The 20352-nt window shown below is 40.0% G+C and overlaps 2 protein-coding genes and 1 long non-coding RNA gene across 3 annotated transcripts; 1 reads left to right on the forward strand and 2 right to left on the reverse strand.

The window, feature by feature from the left end:
* The first annotated feature begins 256 nt into the window (after positions 1 to 256).
* LOC308280673 (uncharacterized protein) lies at positions 257 to 2832 on the forward strand. Its single transcript, XM_080754996.1, has 3 exons — positions 257 to 986; positions 1872 to 1977; positions 2328 to 2832. The coding sequence occupies exons 1-3, from the start codon at positions 532 to 534 to the stop codon at positions 2406 to 2408; spliced, it is 642 nt and encodes a 213-aa protein (XP_080611122.1). The 5' UTR covers positions 257 to 531; the 3' UTR covers positions 2409 to 2832.
* A 1354-nt stretch (positions 2833 to 4186) lies between these two features.
* Positions 4187 to 6724, reverse strand: LOC308280674 (uncharacterized protein; the record flags this gene model as incomplete). The annotated part of the gene is made up of 6 exons (XM_080754997.1): positions 6592 to 6724; positions 6424 to 6478; positions 6079 to 6225; positions 5387 to 5468; positions 5054 to 5203; positions 4187 to 4458 (listed from the first exon to the last, which is right to left on the reverse strand). The coding sequence occupies exons 1-6, from the start codon at positions 6639 to 6641 to the stop codon at positions 4187 to 4189; spliced, it is 756 nt and encodes a 251-aa protein (XP_080611123.1). The 5' UTR covers positions 6642 to 6724.
* Positions 6725 to 8654: 1930 nt separating this feature from the next.
* LOC308280671 lies at positions 8655 to 9709 on the reverse strand. The gene is made up of 3 exons (XR_013961771.1): positions 9625 to 9709; positions 9283 to 9354; positions 8655 to 8777 (listed from the first exon to the last, which is right to left on the reverse strand). It is a non-coding gene; the product is annotated as an uncharacterized lncRNA (long non-coding RNA).
* Between the last annotated feature and the right edge of the window lie 10643 nt (positions 9710 to 20352).

A 20352-nucleotide genomic window follows, 5' to 3' on the forward strand; every position in this document is an offset into this window, starting at 1 on the left:
ACTGCTTCCATATCAACAGCCAGGTGGGGCAAGTTTGGTTGCATCCTGCCCCACTGGCCCACTCTGCTGTGCATCTCTTCCCCTGAAGGGAAGCAGAAGCATGTGAGACAGGCAGAGAGGGGGAGGCCGGGACACCACAACTTTTATTGAGAGATATAATGGAGATGAGGCGTATCTGTGCAGTGGTGGGAAAAGTACTCACATCTGTTACTTAAAGGAGTAGTTCGCCGGTTTTCAACCAAGTCTGTGTTCTTTTAGTCAACTACGTTCATGCTAAAACGCGTCTATTTCCTTACATTACTGTTCTGTGGCCAGTAGGGGGCCTACTACCACGTACGTCATAGACGGATTCGGCCAATGGAACGCCTGGGTTCCCGGGGCTATGACGTAGGTGGTAGTGGGTCGTGTCGGTCGTTGTAGCTACGGAAACTACAGTAGGATTGACCCGGAACGGCTACCGTAGTAGGCTAGCAGTTTACAGCGAACCCTAAACAAAAACAAAGCTAGCAGTAGCAGCAGCAGTAGTAAAAGATGGCTTCAGAGACAGATTTCGAGTATTTCGACGAGGAGGAGGACTTTTTAAATGTGTTGGCTGAATCTGCTGTTCAGCCATACATGTTTGAGCCTGAGTACACGCAGGAAGAATTGAGGGAAAGAGAAGAACAAGAGAGACAGAGAGACGCGTCCAGAGCTGCAGCCCCACCGGAGCCAGAGGGACCACCCAGAGCCAACAACACGGACTGGTGTGTGTGTGGACACTGTCAGGCCATGCCTTCAGAAAGGGAATCTCTATGTTGCAACCCATGGCCCCGTGTCCAGTTCTTGTTAGAAGAGCTTCCAGACACAGAGACAGCGTGTGTTACGGAGCACCCCAGCTTCTCTGCCCACCTTGACAGTGGTGTACTTCAAACGTACTTCAGAATACCCAAGCTGAATTGGAAAAAGCAGCCGAAACCCAATGGACCAAGAGGGACGATGAGTTTGAAGTAAGCGATCAATTTATTTACTCACTCTCTTTCTCTTTCTCTCTCTCTCTCTGTGTGTGTGTGTGTGTGTGTGTGTGTGTGTGTGTGTGTGTGTGTGTGTGTGTGTGTGTGTGTGTGTGTGTGTGTGTGTGTGTGTGTGTGTGACCGTGCCTTCCACAACTTTAAACAATTTGACATATTTAGCTATAGACCAGATGATAAAAGACACAGTGCAACGTGAATTGATTCTAGTCTATAGAAGTAGTACAATTCAACGACTGGTGCACTGAGATGCAGACAGGGCCATCTCAGTGCTAATCTCCACCCCATCGTTTTATCTCGTTTCACACATTCCTTTACCATATATGAAAATGTCTCTATAGAGGAATAAATGTCCTGTAAATGTAGTTCAGTATAACATCACATAGCTGATGTACACGCATAGCTAGGCAAAGGAAGGACAACACTTTAGTGTACAATGTATGATTCCTTGGTTTACCTTTTAAAAAGAGGAACCACAGCTATAGGCTAATGATGGTAAAAACTCCTTTGTTACAGTGACAACACAGTGACATTGAGTTATCCACCCTCATTATGCACTTATTGCACTACTGAATTACACATGAATGTAAAAGATATAACCCAATCACTGACCAATGAGCCATCATCATTACACATTGTTCTCTTCAGGCAAAATAATTACAATGACTGACTTTTAATGACAATGGAACGCCACTGAATTACATGTGAATGGTAAAGCCATAGACACGTCAATGACAACGTGTCACACCCACCCAACAATGAATCAGGATTTATGAAAGAACAGTATGAGAGAGACTACACAACATGCATGCTACAATACTACTGTATACAGTCTGCAACTTTTCTTCTTTCTTCTGACTGCAGGCAATATCGCCTGGCGGGATACCGGCACATCTTGGAGTGGATCCTTCGGGGGGAAAAACTCGGAATAGGGAATCGCATTGTCCTGCCAGCTTGCATAATTCACCAGGTAAAACTAACATATATTACTTCAGACAATTTTGCTTTTTTTTCCACTCAACCTAGAAAGGATAGTTCACCCCATGACATGTTTTCTATTGATTAGTCACCCCATGGAGACACGAGTTGAATAATATTATTTTTGTTGCATTCCTAAGACAATACTTTGATTACTATAGATTTACTAAATTTACTATAGGCCTACTCATAATTTCGTTTTAGGAATGCAACTAAAACTAAACAGATATTATTGAACTCAAGTCTCCATGGGCTGACAAATCAATAGAAAAAATGTCATTTTGAGAGCTTTAAGCTGAAAGCTGTTAAATACCTAAATTGAAAATCTTCTTCCTTCTTCAGGTCAGGCAGCGATTCCCCGAACCTAGTGGGGTGTACAAGGGCTTTTGTGAAGCAGATGATCTTTTTGATGAGCTGCAATAAAGATACATTAATTTAAGACATTGGACTTTTTATTTACTTGATGTACACAGTTGTACCCAACAAAGTGAAATAATAAATTGTTGCCTACAGCAGTTGTTCTCAAATGGGGTTACGTGTACACCTAGGGGTACATAGAGGTACTACGGGGGCACATGAAAGTGAAAAATGAACACCATTTAGAGTAACTGTGTTTGGATGCTGTAATTTAAAGTCTTTCACTCCTTTTTCTTTGAAATGTTATATTATCGATATATTCTTCAAAAGTGGGTTTCATTCATAGCATCAGGTGGACACCTCATGTCCGAAATGGCAACTTTTCAGGATTCAAAATCAAAAGTAGAAGATCTACAAGCTAAAAATGCAACATCCTTTGAGCTTGTGGATCTTCTACTTTTGTATGGCACTAGTATAGCATAGTAGGGCATTCATGACTCTAAATAGATTTAGGCTGTTAATAAGTTCATTTTTGTATAAGTCAGAGTTGTGTAGTTTTTAGAGTGGGCTTAGGAATCAATGTGTGTGCTTTGTTATGTCTGTTTATGTAAAACCAAGGACCATTTATCATAATATACAATTGAAAAGGCGACTGAAAGCACGCCTCAAAAGTCCAAATATCAGTGATAGATCAAAGAAAGGGGTCCCACACACAGCCTGGACCTGGCAAAGATTTCTTATTTTCGATGGTGCAGAGGGAAAAAGGAGCAAACCAAATACAGAGAGCCAAAGGTCAAGTTTACTTAGTATTTAGGGTTTGAGTGGTTAAACGTCTGAATATACACCTTAATCCAATCCATGAACCAATTTAGAGAGACAATAGAACAAACACTAACACATTGCTGTACATGATAGTGCTGTCAAACAAGTCTATGACGCTATCAAGGAAAAGTGTGAACCCTATGGCAGGTGAAGTTTGCTTTCAGGTTGCCCAACCGGGCAAGTGCTCATTTGAGAGAAGATGCAACCGTCTGTCCATCTGTCTAATCACCTGAACATGGCCAGCACGCACTGTCTTCTGTTCTGTAAAATAAGTGCACCGTTTACCTACAATCTTTTGTGCACTTAAAAATATAAAACAACAAGTATGTAACCACAGACATATTCAATCATAGCTATGTAGGTATTTGGTATTTTTATGTGGAGGTATTGAGGTATGACATTAAAATTAAATAAGTGTTACATTGAGTGATAATTAAACCCTGTATAATATTATAATGGACGATTGAATTTTTGGACAAGTTGGCATGACCTTTGGGCAAGTAGAACATGACCTGTACCTGCCTCTGAGACCTTAGTGTCAACCTGCTTGTTTGAGAACCACTATCCTAGTGGACTCCTAATGTACCGTGTAGTGTCATAGTAAATCAGTGTCATACATTTGACAGGCGATTTTAAGGGGTGTCTATGGGTGCACTTGCACTGGCGGCCAAGTGCAAAATGTATTTTACACACAAGTTGTTGCAAAAAATAAGTAAATAAACCATATAGACATATGCTCATGGTGTCTAGAAAAAGCACAGTTTATATTGTGTTACAATTAGGTAAAAAAAATAAACCTTACAAAGGCCTAACCTAGTTAGGGCAAAATCAGAAAGTAGCCTACAAAAACAAATATGTTGCTATACTGTACATGTACTGTAAGCCCCTCCCAAACAGCAACATGTGTTCCCGGCCTGAATGGGTTAAAACAACAGGATAAACCGTACAAAATCCGAAAATGTTCACACGTGCGAAGCGTGCGTGCATGAGGAACCCAGTCTTGCACCCCCTGCTAGAAGAGGCTAGAATCGCCTATGGTCCTGGTTAAATCTGGACTGGTGTTCAAGAACTGCCTTCTCCTTTGGAGGCTTGGGCGTTCTGGCAATGTTGGGTGGTAGAGATGGCCGATCGAGAGAAGAAGTTGGCACTTGGTAGGGCACTGTCACATCCTTTCTCCGCTTGATGGCGAGACGGACCAGTGTCTCTCGGAAGAGTTGTGTGTGGGGCACGTACTGCTTCTTCACAGCCCACCTCCCTGTCCGCTTGCAGTTCTCCTGTTTGGTGCAGAGTTCACCTGAAATGTATTTATTTTTTCTTGTCATTGAGCAAGTCATATATTTGTTCTGATCCTAACCCTTGGCCAGGGGTCTTCAACAGGGGTTCCGGGACCCCTAGGGGGTCCTCCAAATCTTAGAATATAGATAGAATGTTTTTTTCTCCTTTTTTATATTAACCACTTGAACCCTATGTGTCCAACAACAGAACTTTAGCCAAAAATAGCAGATCTACAAGCTCACAACACCTCGCGCTGCAAGGCGTTGTGAGCTTGTAGATCGGCTATTTTTTGCAAAGAGCTTTGGTGTAAAGGGGAAAAAGAGCACAGTGAAAAGGTCAACCCGGGTCAACACAAATTGAAATGAATCCAAAATACACTGATGATTGTGCTGTCAAACGATGAAACTATATGGAATCTATGAACAGGTTGTGGGGGTCCCTGATTCATCTCTCTCTCAACTAAGGGGTCCTTGGCCTGAAAATGTTGAAGACCCCTGCCCTAGGCACTTTCACATTTAGAAATACAGCTAGTGCTGTAATGTATATAGAGGACAGGCAGAAATTGATCTTTACAGAAGGAGAGTAGGTTCACACTATGGACAAATATGAATAACCTGTGGCACTTGTGGCTTGTTTCCGCTTCACAATGTTTTCATTGTGCTCGAGGACAGCTAGCATTCCCCTCTCTTTCATGCCAGTGTAGGAAAAGGCTAACCTTTTTGGCAAATATTTCAGGAGAGCAGAATGGAATACTTCTAGGCCACCTATAGGAACATAATAACAAAATGTGCACATCAAAAAAAAAATTTTTTTTTTTTTTTTAGATTTTCTCTTTTTTTTTTTTTTTTTTTTTCAAATAATGCAGGTAAATATGGAAATCGGGAAAAGTTCACATCACATCTACATGTTTTGGCTTTCCACAGCATGTGATGACAATGTCAGTTTACCTGTGTGTTTGAAGAGGCCCAAATATTCTAGGTCTCCCAACAGCAGCTTGCCACAGACCAGCTTCTCCAAATCCTGGTATACCTGCAGTCCCAATGTAGGCATTTAGTAGACGCTCTTTATCCAGAGCGATTTACAGTAGGCAAGGTAACCACAAGATAATACATCAAATGCATAGATCTAATAATACATCAAGAAAAAACAGGAACCTACTGTCAGTCTAAACAGTATATTATCAAAACATTATTCTATAAATTCCTATTCCATTAATCTATAAAACCTTTTGTTAGCTGATCTACTGTAAAGTATTGTAGGGTTGGATCAGGCTGGGAAGATTTTGCTATACATTTTGTTGTAGGGCAACATCGGTGTTTTGTACTCTCAGTAACTGGGAGCCAATGGAGGGAATTTAGCAAGGTGTAAATGATGATGGGGAACTTATTTCAATAACAAGCTCATAACAACCTCCGGTCATCGAATGACAGTCTCTCTTGACTGTCAGTCAACACTAAGTGTATATAGCAGTGAAGGCAACGTAACACTATAGTTACAAGAGTGCTTACTGCTTAGAGTAGTACATGTTCAATATTTTAAAATGAGATCACATTGATGTAATACTCGAGACTGTGTGTAGTTTCTTTATAGCCCTAACAGTAACATACAAAGACTAGATTCTATCTAAATAATACAGTACCTGTGAATCCCTGGAAAGCCACTTCTTCTTCTTCCTCGTCTCTTGGTCCAGAGGGGGATGAAAACACCTGTACCTCCGCCCTCCCTCAGTCCAGCTATGGATGTCTCGGACATGGTACAGTATGGACAGCCAACGACGCTTCAGCTCCTGAAATAAATACATTGATATGCAATTATGGGCCTCTGTGACAAATAAGAAAGCATATGGTAAACAATAAGGCAACAAAGATAAGGAAAACAAATTCTCTCTTGCTAAACAGGCCAAAGCAAAGGTTTTACAGTTAGATGAATAGGCCAGACATAACAAGGAGGGCAGACAGTAATGTAAAATATGATGATCACATACCTCTGTGTTGCCTCCGCAGGAAGCAGAACAGAACCACAAATGATTCCTCAGAGACCTAATTGGTGAAATACAATAGTACATAGGTTACACTCCTGTGTAACGCTCAACTTACTCAACATGAGTATTTGTGTGGCTGTAGGTGTCTTGAACATAAACATCTGCACTTACATTGACCAGTCCGCTAGATCTCCCCGACCCTTCTTCTTGGCTATAGCCATCAGCTTGCTATGGAAACCTGAAATAGTAATTTAAATATTAAAACAATCTGAACTATTTGGGTGTCACCTCCGGTAAAAAGAAAATACATTGCAGATGTGACATACACAAATATGTAGTCACATTTTGTGTATGATTTGATTGTAATTCTATGGAGCCTTATTGTATCTGAATGAACAGAACACATATGTATTTTAGGAACAGACCTATACCACTTTCCGCCACAAGGTGGCAAAAGCCATTGGTGAGACAGGTAGAAGTAGGTGGTCAGGTGACGTTTCCTTCAGATCATACATGGGCAACTGGCGGCCCAGGGGCCACATGCGGCCCTCACCTTGACTTAATGCGGCCCTCAGGTTAATATCGGAAAACTGATATATTATTGATTTCAGCTGTTACAATTCCAAACATGACCTGCTTTAATTCTGTCAGCCTATATTAGTAGATTAATGACTATAGTAGTATGTCCAATGTAGGTATTTGTACAAAGTATTTAGGTTCATAGAGTCAACATGAATATATAACTAAATGTGTTTGAAATTAAATCAAAATGTTACATTTCAGGATTCCAATTAAAAAATTACAACAAATAATTCAGGATTCCAATTCAAAAGAAGCAAAAATAGCCGATCTACAAGCTCAAAACGCATCGCAGTATTTTTGCTTTTGCATGAGATACTAGAATGACAAAGTAGGAAGTAGCAATATGCAATGTGGCCCTCTGGAGTGAAGGTGGACATATAGCGGCTCTCGCCATCATCAAAGTTGCCCACCCCTGCTTCAGATGAACAAGGAAGGAGAAAGGAACTACACCTAAAACTGACTCTGTCTCCCTTTGTCCTGTTTATTCAGGTGAACGCTGCAGAGCAGTTTTAAAAATCTTATCTGTATACACTAGCCACACCCCTTGGGCGTGTAACACAGACAACATAGAAAATGTAAAATCAGAGATTATGGAACACAATCCATTATCCAGTATCTTGCACTTGCCTTTGACCGTGTGCCAAAGGTCAAATTGATGGTCGATTTCAGGATAGTTTTCCCTCATCTTCTTTCTCACTGATCGTGAGCGGTCCGTTGCTACCACCTCCACCTGTAGTCCCACATCAAGCAGCGTGTCGAGGGCCCGTTTGAAGCCTTCTGCTTCCATGGCAGATGAACTTGATGCTTCTGTGACCTACAAGAAGTTAGAGGGATGAAGGGTAGTAAAAGATACATAGAGTAACCAGCCGTTATGCCACAATGTTATGCAATAACACAACTCAAATTACCTGCACTAGGTTAGTCTGCAAAATCTCTCCAGTGGCATCCAGCATCATGGTGTAATGGCAGTATTTTGCTGAAAACCCTGGTGAGTCACATCTGAGTAAAACAAATATATACATATTAAAATAATTATTTCAATCAATGCAATAAATCCCAAACTAATGATCAATACTGATTTCAATGTATATACACTACTACTACTACTACTTCTGCTGTTTCTTTTACATTCTTCATACACACCTTCCATCCCCAGACAGGTGGACTGGCATGTACGGTTCTCCCCTCTCCTCCTTTTCCACCTCTTCAATGTAGAGTCTGGCCAGGATGGAATCCCTCTGTCTTGCGTACATGCTCTCAATGACAGGACCTAGATATGACTTCTGCATGTCATAAAAGGTGGTGTGTTTGATCATCCTCAAGTTCATTAATGCAGACCAATCCTCCAACTCTGTGATGGTGCTCCCCGTGAACAGCACAGAGGCAGCACTAAGCAGGTTCACCTCAGGCATCCCTCTGACTTCAGGAGATGAAGACCAGGTACCAGAGTGTCCTTCAAGGCAGTCCCACCTAACCTTCATCTGTGCCCCGACATAGAACACGTGTGTTTCATTTATGGGCTTTCCACAGCACTGACACTTCCTGAAGAGTTCTAGGATACTGGACTCATAAACGATGACCTTAGGCTCCTTCCAACGATGACGATCTGGATCCTCCTCCTCATCATCATCATCATCATCATCATCCTTCTTCTTCACACGTTTCTCCTGAGATGAAGCTGGGGTGGTGGTGGTGGATGAATCATCCTCGGGACAATAGTCTGAATCCATGGGGTCAAATACTTCCCAACTGCTGCTACTTGTGTCCATGAGAGCCTAATTTTAAACGAAAATGGAGAAATAAACCAACACGCTGACCACACTAACATTGGCAGTTGATAACATGTCATTAAGACCTGGAATTATTTATTTATACTTTAGCTATTGAAAAATAGCAAATATACAAGCTCACAGCTCTGCTGACCACTTGTAGATCTGCTATTTGTTGTTGTGAAAATATTTGTAAATCTTTGTATATATATTTTTCAAAGCAAACTTCTGTAACTCAAATCTCTGCTTCTGGGGGTCCCTGGAACAACATTTTGAGATGGGGATCAGCTGCCAAACACAAAATACAAATTTGGGGGGTCCTTGACATCAAAAAGTTTGAGAACCACTGATTTAGAAGACATTCATAGAATTGGGTCAAAATATTCAAAGACTTGTCCATATACAAGCACACAGCGCAGCATTCAGTGCTGCATAGTATTCCACAAATGCCTTCTAAATCAGTAGTCACACTTTCAAGATTTTTCCATTCGTAACCATAGTGAATACTTACTGATTGACGCAGACGACGTAGCCCAAGTGGGCTTGCAGTGTGTGGCGTAGATGACAAGGGTCCAGCTACAAACTAAACAACAACAAAAAGGTCTCAGCATCCTCATTGTAAGCATCATAGACTCTCAGTAGGCCAATTAATTTGCAACATTTACAAACACCACAATAACATCTCTGTAATGCAATCGCCATTTGTCAGTGTCTGTTACTTGTTCCTTCTACTCCTCAGGGCAGTGAGTCTCAACAAATGTTCTTACATCTTGAAAGAGGACACCTTTATGTGAAGCCTGTCTATATGTAGGTGCACGTGTTGCCAAGTATGGCATTTGAACCCTAACCATACCTCTTTTCTTCTTCTTTTGGCCATGGTTGATGCTGTGGGTCTCAAAGTAGGGTTTGGACCTCCCCTCTCCAATCTCATGGACCCCTGAGGATCCCAGCAGAAATGAGGAAGAATGTAATCACTATTATTTTACAAGCTAAAAGATAATCCAAGACAGAATGTATAACAGGGGTTCCCAAACTTTTTTTTGTCTCAGGGCACCCCATAAATATTTGTTTTAATCCGAGGCACCCCTAAATTATAATTTTCACTCCCAGCAAATATATTTATAGCATATCGTCGTTACCGGGTGGAAACCTTGTATGTCCAAAACCGTTCGTTTTGTATTTATCATCTATAAAATGTACTAAACTAGTGAAAACAGCAGATCTACAAGCACACAACGCCTCGCATTGCGAGGCGTTTTGTGCTGGTAGTGCAGTTTTCACTAGTTTGTGCGACAGTCTTGTATGGTGAACCAGGGCTTTGCTTTACCAAAAGATGTACACCTTTGAAACTTGGAGATATGAGGTTTCTGTCTTGACAGTGAAGATATTTTAGTGATTATGTTGCAAGGAAAACGCTGAGATAACAGCCATTTTGGTTAGAACTGACTGAAAATAAATTTGTACTTCAAGTTTAAAACGATACTAAATATTTTTTCAAGTGTCCAAATAAATTCCAAATATTATCAAATGATCTCGCCCCGTCAGCTACTTTGAAAACCCCTGGTATAAGAATCAATCAATCCACATAAAATATTCCACTCTGATGACTTATTTCACCAGTCTCTCTCAAATGGAGTAGGCTGTGTGTTCTATAATATAATTATGCATTTACATGACAGTGTTATAAAGCACTGTGTTCTGTCACTGATGCTATGTTCTGTTCTGCTCTGCTCTGTGATTGTAGTGATATTTAAAAAATAATGATAAATGATGAGCCCAAAGAAACGTTTTTAACAAAGTTTACTGAAACTTCTTGCAAGTGGAGAAAAATACCAACAAAGAAAAAGTATACAGAATATGGCTTGAAGGCTCACAGCAGTGTAGTGGGTCTCTTTTCTGTAGCTAGTAACACAATCGCGACATCTAGTGACATTTTCTGTGACATCACTCACAGTCAGACAGAAAAGCAACTTCCCGTTAGGTTCTTCAGAATAAAGTGTCTAAGCTTGTGCCAGATAATCTGAAACCATAAACACGCATGCAGTAAATGATGCGTTTCCGAAATGTTTTTACATTGTAAATAGTACTTATATTTTTAACAGTTGGGATTACTATACATGTTTATCATTATCATGAAATAATTCACAACAATGATCCTCTGTTCGATTGTGCTGCGTATGTGATGCCTTGCCTAGCTGTGTTGTGATTTCACTCAGGGTCTTACGTTGTCATGTGATTCTAATGTTGTGCTACTCAAAGTTTGTTGATAAGTGAAGTTCTCTGCTAAACGGTGTCATGGCCTAATCATTCTCCAACACAATACAACACTACACTGCTGATTATGCACCACAAGGCAAATTATGACAGGCTAAAGATTAGCATAGCAATGACAATAGAGGTCAGCTCAGCACAATGACAACACATACATTCATAAGATTGACTTCCATTATTCTAAACGGAGGTGTCACCTAAACCCAACCTAAACCCTAACCTCAGTGGGGCATTTCTGAATGTTTCTACCTGGGGGTGTTTTCTGAATGGAGGTCTGCCCCCCACCTTGCACTCGGGGATAAAGAAACCTACATCCTAGCACTAAACGTGTCTCAAACAACAAGGCTAAATAATTGACTTCTTCCAAATAAAAGATGCTTACCCCTTCAACGACTGCAACTTCATCTGAAGCCTCTGCAGGTGGCAGGCTCTAAAGAAAAGTGACAACATAAATATCGCTAGTCAAATGTATAGCGTACTAGCGTTTGCTATAATCTATAATTACATATTTCACAAGTTGCTTATGGCATTTTAACTCCAGTCCAAACATACCTCTGGTCTGCTTCTTTTGGCCGACAGGGGTTGAACAGTAGTTGCAGTGGACACCTCAGGCTCAATGTCGACAGTCTCGTCTTGGGGGAATATGGATGGAACCGCGTTGTCCCTCAGGAAAGACCGCGCTTTCCTGGTCTTTCCCTTGTCCATCATTTCTGCCATGAGATTTCTCTCGAAATCATCTGCAGTAAAATGTTCACCACACACACGCAGACCTCCGAGTATAGCTGGAGCTGTGTTTTCGTCATAACGTGGGTGTTTGATTGCTCTCAGCCATTGTCTACAAAGGTCCCATCTAGTATCCACGTTTGGGAGACGGTGATAAGACACGGGTCCTTTCGCTTTCTGCCTCTTTCTGGCCCCAGAACACCCAGGTACAAAACAATTCGGCGCCATCGTTTCACCGACACAGACACGGACACACACGAAACTACTGCAAAAGAAAAAAACAACAACGACAACAACTACTGCTGCTGCTACTATTACAATGACTGCTGCTGCTGCTACTACTACCACTACTACTACTAGGCTACTACTATTATTACTACTACTATAACTAATACTACTTCCAATAACAACTGCTTCCAAATACACGACCAATGCTTTCCACCAACAAGCCCCTACAATGCGCGCTGTTGTTTCGAGCGGGAGGAAGGGGTTGGGCGAGTCGCGCAAAGCACCGTGGGTAGTGTAGTGTATTTACAGGACGCGCCCTAGGAAGTGAGGTCATAGCTTCGCGTTTCCAAAAAAATGTCAATATACCTCCAAAATAAAATTCCTTTTGGTTTCCATGTTAGAATATGATAATATGGGGTTACAAAAGCCCTTGAAAACGACCGGAGCTCCCCTTTAAGTAAAAGTGTCAATGCTGCAATGTAGAACTACTCGTACTACTACGTTGCAAGTAAAAGTCCGGAATTCTAAATGTGCTTGAGTAAAAGTACATAGTTACTTTACACCACTGTAGAGGGGGAGGCGGGGAGATATAATGGAGATGAGGCATATCAGTGAGCTATGTGGTATGTGTTCAGAATGCCAAATAGCTTCCGGGATATTGCAGATGTTCCATCTACCCGAGTCCGACTCCCGCATAGAGAAACAAACCTCAAACCTGCCTACTAATCATGGGTGTCGCACCAAATTCTGGGCCCTGGGTACTTTAACTATTAAAAAATAGCAGATATACAAGCTCACAGCGCGGCACCGAGTGCTGCGCTGCGAGCTTGTAGATCTGAACATTTGTGCAAGTCTTTGAATGTTTCAAATCAATTGAAAAACCTATGTTTTTTTCTATGTCAGTGGTGCTCAAAACGTTTTCATGTGAAGGACCCCCAAAATGATATGTATTTGGCCACGGACCCCCATCGCAAAATATTTAGTTCCAGGGACCCCCCCCCCCCCCCAAGCAAAATTTGAGTTACAAATGTTCGCTTAAAAAATACACATATTCAAAGATTTGCACACATTTTCACGACTTTTCAAAAATAGCAGATCTACAAGCTTGTAGAGTGGCACTCAGTGCTGTGCCGTGCTGTGAGCTTGTCCATCCATCCATCCATCCATCTTCAACCGCTTATCCGGAATCGGGTCGCGGGGGTAACAGCTCCAACTGAGACCTCCAGATTTCCTTATCCTGCGCAACTTCCTCCACTCCCTCTGGGAGTATACCGAGGCGTTCCCAGGCCAGTTTGGAGATATAATCTCTCCATCTGGTCTTTGGTCTGCCACGGGGTCTCCTCCCAGTGGGACGTGCATCGAGGACCTTCCTAGGAAGGCGCTCGGGGGGCATCCGTACTAGATGCCCGAACCACCTAAGCTGACTCCTTTCCAAGTGAAGGAGCAGCGGTTCTACTCCAAGTCTCTCTCGGGTGATTGAACTTCTCACCCTATCTCTAAGGGAGATACCAGCCACCCTTCTGAGAAAACTCATTTCGGCCGCTTTCTCAATAGCTAATTTATAAAATAATTAAGGCCCCTCCACCTTGGTATATAAATATGGACTGTTATTTGTCTCAGGTACTCAATTAACAAACAGACCATTTTATTGTTATTGTGTGTGAATGAATGTGTGTGGGTGCAATGAATGGTGCAATCACCACCGATGGCCCTATCAAGTTGGTGATGACATGCATGCATACAGATGGACGGGGGAGAGGAGAAGAGCGCAGATGTAGGCTATCATTTCAGAGTTGTTGTTTTTTTCTCTCCATCTCGCTCTCCTTGTCTCTTGGTGTCTCTCGACACCCACAGAATTATGTTAGAGTGATTTTCAGGTAGTTATTGTTATACACAAAGGATAGGAGCACTGCATGTGTGGGTCCACATGCAGAACCAGAAGCAGGTGCTCTTTGAGATGGCTTGGTTAAACGCAATCAACTTTGGAAAGGAGAACTTGGCAAATATCTAGTCGCATCTGTGACCACCTCCTCTGCTGTAGCTCACAGATGGGTCCTAGGCAGTGAAATCTAAGGCACATTGTTCCCTTTAAAAACTGAAATGTGTTCATGCCTGGCCCACCGCTCCGATATGCAACTATCTGCTTCTATCTCCTCTCCTATTTATCTCTTTATTTATCTCTTGATCATCTTGTCCAGTCTAAAATATCTGTTGTGGTTTCGGTCTGGCTTAGTAAAGTCTGACTTAGTAAGAGCCAATGGGGTGTGTCCTTCTTTGACAATGTGAAACTGCACAGTCAGGACAACTTCACCACTTCCCAAGGCCCCATAAAAGAATCACTCTTCTGTCTGTCTGTCTGTCTGTCTGTCTGTCTGTCTGTCTGTCTGTCTGTCTGTCTGTCTGTCTGTCTGTCCTGGGATTATGCTTGAAGACCGGCGCAAAACACTACAGATTTTCCCTAGATTCACTATACAGACAATGCATTATGCTTTTGGGAGGTTTGAGGCTGTTTAATCAAGCTCTCTGGTTTGATTCAGCAGCAGCAGACCTCCCAGAGCATGGGAGCCTATGTGACTCTGAGTGACGCTGGCCTGCAGTCACACAGATAGAAATGACAAACAAATTGTGTGTGTGTGTGTGTGTGTGTGTGTGTGTGTGTGTGTGTGTGTGTGTGTGTGTGTGTGTGTGTGTGTGTGTGTGTGTGTGTGTGTGTGTGTGTGTGTGTGTGTGTGTGTGTGTGTGTGTGTGTTTTAAGAAATACTTAAAAGATGCAAAAACCTAAAGGGTACAAATCTCTACATTAATGAGGACTACTCAGACCAAGTTCGACAGAGAAGAAAGGATCTTCTACCCCAGCTTAGAGAGGCGCGCACTAAAGGCAACATTGCGCACCTCAGATATGACAAGCTGGTCGTGCGTTCGCGCACTGCTCCTGTAGAGACTGGAGAAGGAGACGTAGGCCTAATCTAGCCTATAAATAAATAGTTTGTTTTTATTTTCCTTATACTTTTTTGTTATTTTAATTTGATTTTATTTTAATTTTTAATTTTTCTCATGGTGGACCTGGACACTTCGAGCCGACTCAGGTTAACAGGTACAAATCTTTCTCGGGATGAAAAGTATTTTTTTCCTTTAGCTAATGTTGACCCTGATACCAACTCCACAGTTTTTAATCAAGGCATTTCATCCTGTGATTATTATTCAGCTGACTCCTTAAAGTCTATTTGTGTGGATAAAAATATAAGCAATGAAAACTGCTTTTCTTTGTTCCATCACAATATTTGCAGTCTTAATAATGACAAACATTTTGACGATCTTATAGATTATCTTGACATACTCCCCATAAACTTTACCGTTATTGGATTAACTGAAACATGGTTGGACAAAGATAAAGTAAAAAAAGTTTTTATTAATAACTATAATCACTACCCGAGCTTTAGATCTGAGCGAGGTGGAGGTGGAGTGTCCCTCTTTGTTAAGGAGGGCATCGCATTCTCCCCACGCAACGATCTGGTAGCTTTAATTGGAGATGAAGCAGAGGCTGTTTTTATATAACTTATTGAGCCTTTCTTTAAAAAGAAGGTTATCGTGGGTTGTATTTACAGACCTCCGAGTTCAAATACGAACTGCTTCATTGATTGCTTTGATACTGCACTTGGTAAGATTATGAATGAGAATAAAACATGTTATATTTTGGGAGATACCAATATCAATTTGTTTAGTAGTCAATCATCCCAATTCATTGATCTAATTAACGCATCATCCTTCCGTCCTCTTATAACCAAGGCAACCAGAGTTACTCCCACAAGTCAAACATTGATTGATAATATATTCACAAATCATGACAGCATTTCAGGTGTACCTGGTGTTTTGCGTTGCGACATATCCGACCACTATCCGGTGTTTTATTTGGCACCACAATCAGTTATAATGAGCCCTAATCATAACAATGTTTATTTTGCACGAAGCTTTAATAACAACAGGATTGCGAAGTTTAATAATGACCTATCCACAGTAAACTGGGATGCGGTTATGAATGAAAATGAAACCCAAGCTGCATATGATCTCTTCCATGGTATGTATTTCAGACTTTTTGATGAGGCCTTTCCACTGCAAAGGAAAACAAATAAAGTTAGGAAACAGAACAATGGCTGGTTAACAGCCGCCCTTAAACGGTCAATTAAAAAGAAACATAAATTACATTGTGATTACCTCACTAATCCTTCACCGTTAAATTTGAATCAATATACAACTTACAGAAATAAATTAAATCATTTATTGAGGTCAGCAAAACGAAGGTTTTATGATAACAAATTTTCTGAATCTCAAAATGACATGAAATCTACATGGAAGATTATTAATGAGCTTATAAATAAAAAAAATAACCGGTCTAATTTGCAAACTGAATTTAAAATGGTAGACACAATGACCTCCAATCCATCTGTAATAGCAAATGCATTTAATGATTTTTTTGTAAATATTGGTCCCTCGCTTGGTGAAAAAATACCAGATACTCCATTGTTAATCTCTGGGTTAAAGTGTCCCTCTCATTCCTTTGTGCTCGATCAGATCACGGAGAAAGAGCTTAATGATATTATAAATAAACTTAAATCATGTGCAGCTGGGTATGATGAACTTAAATCTCAACTTTTGAAGAAATGCCTTCCATACATCTCCAAACCACTCCTTCATATTTTGAATCGCTCTCTTGTAACAGGTGTATTTCCAGATCAATTTAAATTAGCTAAAGTTATCCCTCTTTATAAAGCAGAGGACTCTGCTTTATTTTCTAATTACAGGCCTATATCCATCCTTCCATGTTTCTCTAAAGTTTTGGAAAGACTAGTTTATAATCGTTTGGTAAAATATTTTAATGATAACAATATGCTTTATGCCCATCAGTATGGTTTCAGAGAAAAACATTCCACTTCAATGGCTCTCACCCAATTAGTCGATAATATCCTCTTAGCTCGTAATAATAAAGAAACTACACTAGGCGTGTTTGTAGACTTATCGAAGGCTTTCGATACCGTCAATCATGATATTTTATTGCATAAACTGTCACTTTATGGCTTAAATGGAACTGCCTTGTCATGGTTTCAGAGCTACTTATCATCAAGAAGGCAATATGTTTCATGGAATAACACCTCCTCTGAATACAAATTGATTTCTTGTGGAGTGCCCCAGGGATCAATACTTGGCCCTTTACTTTTTCTTATTTATATAAATGATTTATATTTAATCTCTCCAAAACTTTATTTCATTTTATTCGCTGACGATTCTAATATTTTCTTTTCTGGTAATGACGAACAAAAATTAATAGTGGAAATGAACCAGGAGTTGTGTAAAGTAGACACCTGGTTCAAAGCAAACAAATTATCTCTGAATGCAAAGAAAAGTTCATATATGTTGTTCAGACCTCTTAATCACCCAGTTAAGAGTGGTCTTAACCTTAATAATATCCAGATTGACAATAATATATTAGAAAGGGTCACTGTAACAAAGTTTCTTGGAGTACTTATAGATGAAAACCTTACTTGGAAAGATCATAGCACTTGTATCTAATAAGATTGGAAAGAATATTGGAGTCATCAGAAGAATACGCCACCTGGTGGCAAGAAAGATACTCATTAACTTATACTATACAATGATATATCCTTATATTTCATACTGTAATATGGTTTGGGCAAGCAATTTTAAAACCAATCTCAATTGTATTTTTCTGCTTCAAAAACGTTTTATAAAAATGATTACTTTTTCTAACAGATTCACTAGTTCAACTCCATTGTTTCAGTCTCTCAGAATTCTCCCCATTTTTGCTTTAAACAACTTTCAAATATGCATTTTTGTATTTCAGTCAATTCATAAACTATTTCCAGACAGTTTTCAAAATGTATTTAAGTTTAACAATGAAATTCATAATTACTTTACCAGGTCAGCTGATGATTTGCATTCTAATTTCTTTAGGACAACAACCGCTCAATTTTCCATAAAATATAGAGGACCTCATTTTTGGAATTGTTTGCCACATCAAATAAGAGACAGTACAACCCTCAGCTCTTTCAAGAAACAACTAATGATGTTTTTGTTAGAAAACATAGATAGCTAGCCATTAGTGGGTTAGTTATGGATATGGTTTGTCTGCATGTGATACTGGTATGTTGTGTGTGGGATTATATTCAGTGTAGTATATATTTATAATCATCCATTTCTTATATTAACTATGTTATGGATAATTTCTGCCTTCACGGAAGGTTAAAATATACATACTGAAAAAATGAATACTTACAGTATTTCATAATTGTATTATTAGTAATAACTATTTTTCATTTTCTTGTAAAGATGATTCTAAGCTTGAATGATAGCTTTTAGGAAGGCCACTCGACAAGCCCTTCATGGGTTTTTTTGGGCCTTTCCGGCACATTATTTTTATTTTGTCTTTATTTCTTTATGATGTATTGTTTTGTCTTTTTTCTATTTTGTTGATCCATATGTTCTTTTAAAAATGTGCAAATAAACTAAACTAAACTAAACTAGTTATTCAGCTTATTTGTTACAGAGCAGCTATTTGAGAAAGATGTAGCGGGTGACAATGAATGTGTGTATGAAAGAGACAGGGTGACCATGTACAATTGGTAATCACATGCTGTATCATGGCTGTACACTACATAAAAATATGGGGGGGGGGGGGGGGGCAGTGATTTGCACTGCAGCCTACAGATTTTACACAGTCATATACTGTCAGATGGCCTGGCTGCACTTGCATTTTCAGAGCATGTTCATTTCAATGATCAATCTATCTATTGTGTTCCAGCTTTGATCAATGGATGGAACTAACTTGAGCATAGGCCTATAAATCCTATTTAGTGGTATCATAATGAAAAACACACGCACGCACGCACGCGTGTGTGTGTGTGTGTGTGTGCGTGCGTGCGCCCCGGGCCACAGGTTGGGAATCGCTGAAATGGATGTTTAGAACTGAAGATATCCAACATGATTGGCCGGTAGTGTATCACGTGTGTATGATCCGCAATGTGATTGGCCAACGTATACACAACGTATACGGATGATGCAGATGACGTCATTTTGCCGCGAAATCCCGCCCCTGTCACGGCTAAGTAGAAAACATATAAAGAAAAGGCTTTTGGGGCTGAAATTAACGGAGTGGGGGTTCTAAAACTTTAGCGATTTAGTTAGGACAATTTTAAGATATGTTCTATAAAAAAGTTACATAGTATAACTTTAAGTAAAAGTATCAATACCGCAATGCAGAAAAGTATGAAATTCTAAATATAAAAGTTGCAGTAAAAGTATTTAATATTGGAAGTACCCCGGTAATGTAAATAAAATCTCAAAAGTGTATTTAGGTAAAGTATACTTGAGTACATGTACTTCCACCATTGTTACAAAAGAAACTGTCTTTATACACTTTGGTGTCATTCACAAGGACTGAGTGTTTGCATGGAGAATTGGATCTATTTTTAAGGAGAGAAGTTTTGTTTGAGATTTAGTTTTTTTTCTCCAAAGAGTTATAATGGAAACCACTTCTATCTTTACACACTTGGATGTCATGAAGCCAGGGTTGTTAGGGTTACTTTTAAAAAGGAATCCCCTACAGTTACAAGTTACTTGCAAAGAAAATGTAGTCAGTAACATAATCTGATTATCACAATTTAAAAAGTAACTACTAGTTACTTTCAGTTACTTTTGGATTACTGTTTAGCAAAACTCTCTAATTAAATAAAACAAGTTTTACCATTGATAACTAGACAAGAATATTGAGCCAATGAAATTAGGAAAAGGACAACAGAATCTTACTTAAGCGATGTGGCAGTACTTTACACTGATTCGACTTGATTATTTTATTGTTTGGCGTTATCATTTATTTGTAAAATTCATGAGGGCAAAGGGGAGAATGTAATCCAGCATGTAACCCCCATCATTCAGATCCGTTACTGTAATCCAGATTGCTCATTTTAAAATGTAACCTGAGACTTTACAAGTTACCTGTTTTTTGTAATCTGATTACGTAATCCCGTTACATGTAATCCGTTACTTAACAACCCTGCATGAAGCACTGCATGTGTTCTTGTGGTGAATTAGATTTATTTTTAACATGCGCCAACTGGCACAGTTACTGTAGTTAATTCAGCTCCTGTCTAACAGCTTGGCGTTGAATGTGTAATGCAGAGACAGGCAGTTTTATTGTTCTCATTATTGCTGCTTGTGCATAGTTTATGTTGAAAAGTGATTCATTGGTGTTTTTCTCCCGCAATGTTTTTCGGCATGATTCTACATGGTGAGAACAAGCTGTAAGACGACCACATCCAAGACCTACTGGGCTGGGGGCTGGTGAATG

Source organism: Nannobrachium achirus, assembly GCF_963921795.1.
Source record: "Nannobrachium achirus genome assembly, contig: SCAFFOLD_131, whole genome shotgun sequence".
In the NCBI taxonomy this organism is placed as follows: domain Eukaryota; kingdom Metazoa; phylum Chordata; class Actinopteri; order Myctophiformes; family Myctophidae; genus Nannobrachium; species Nannobrachium achirus.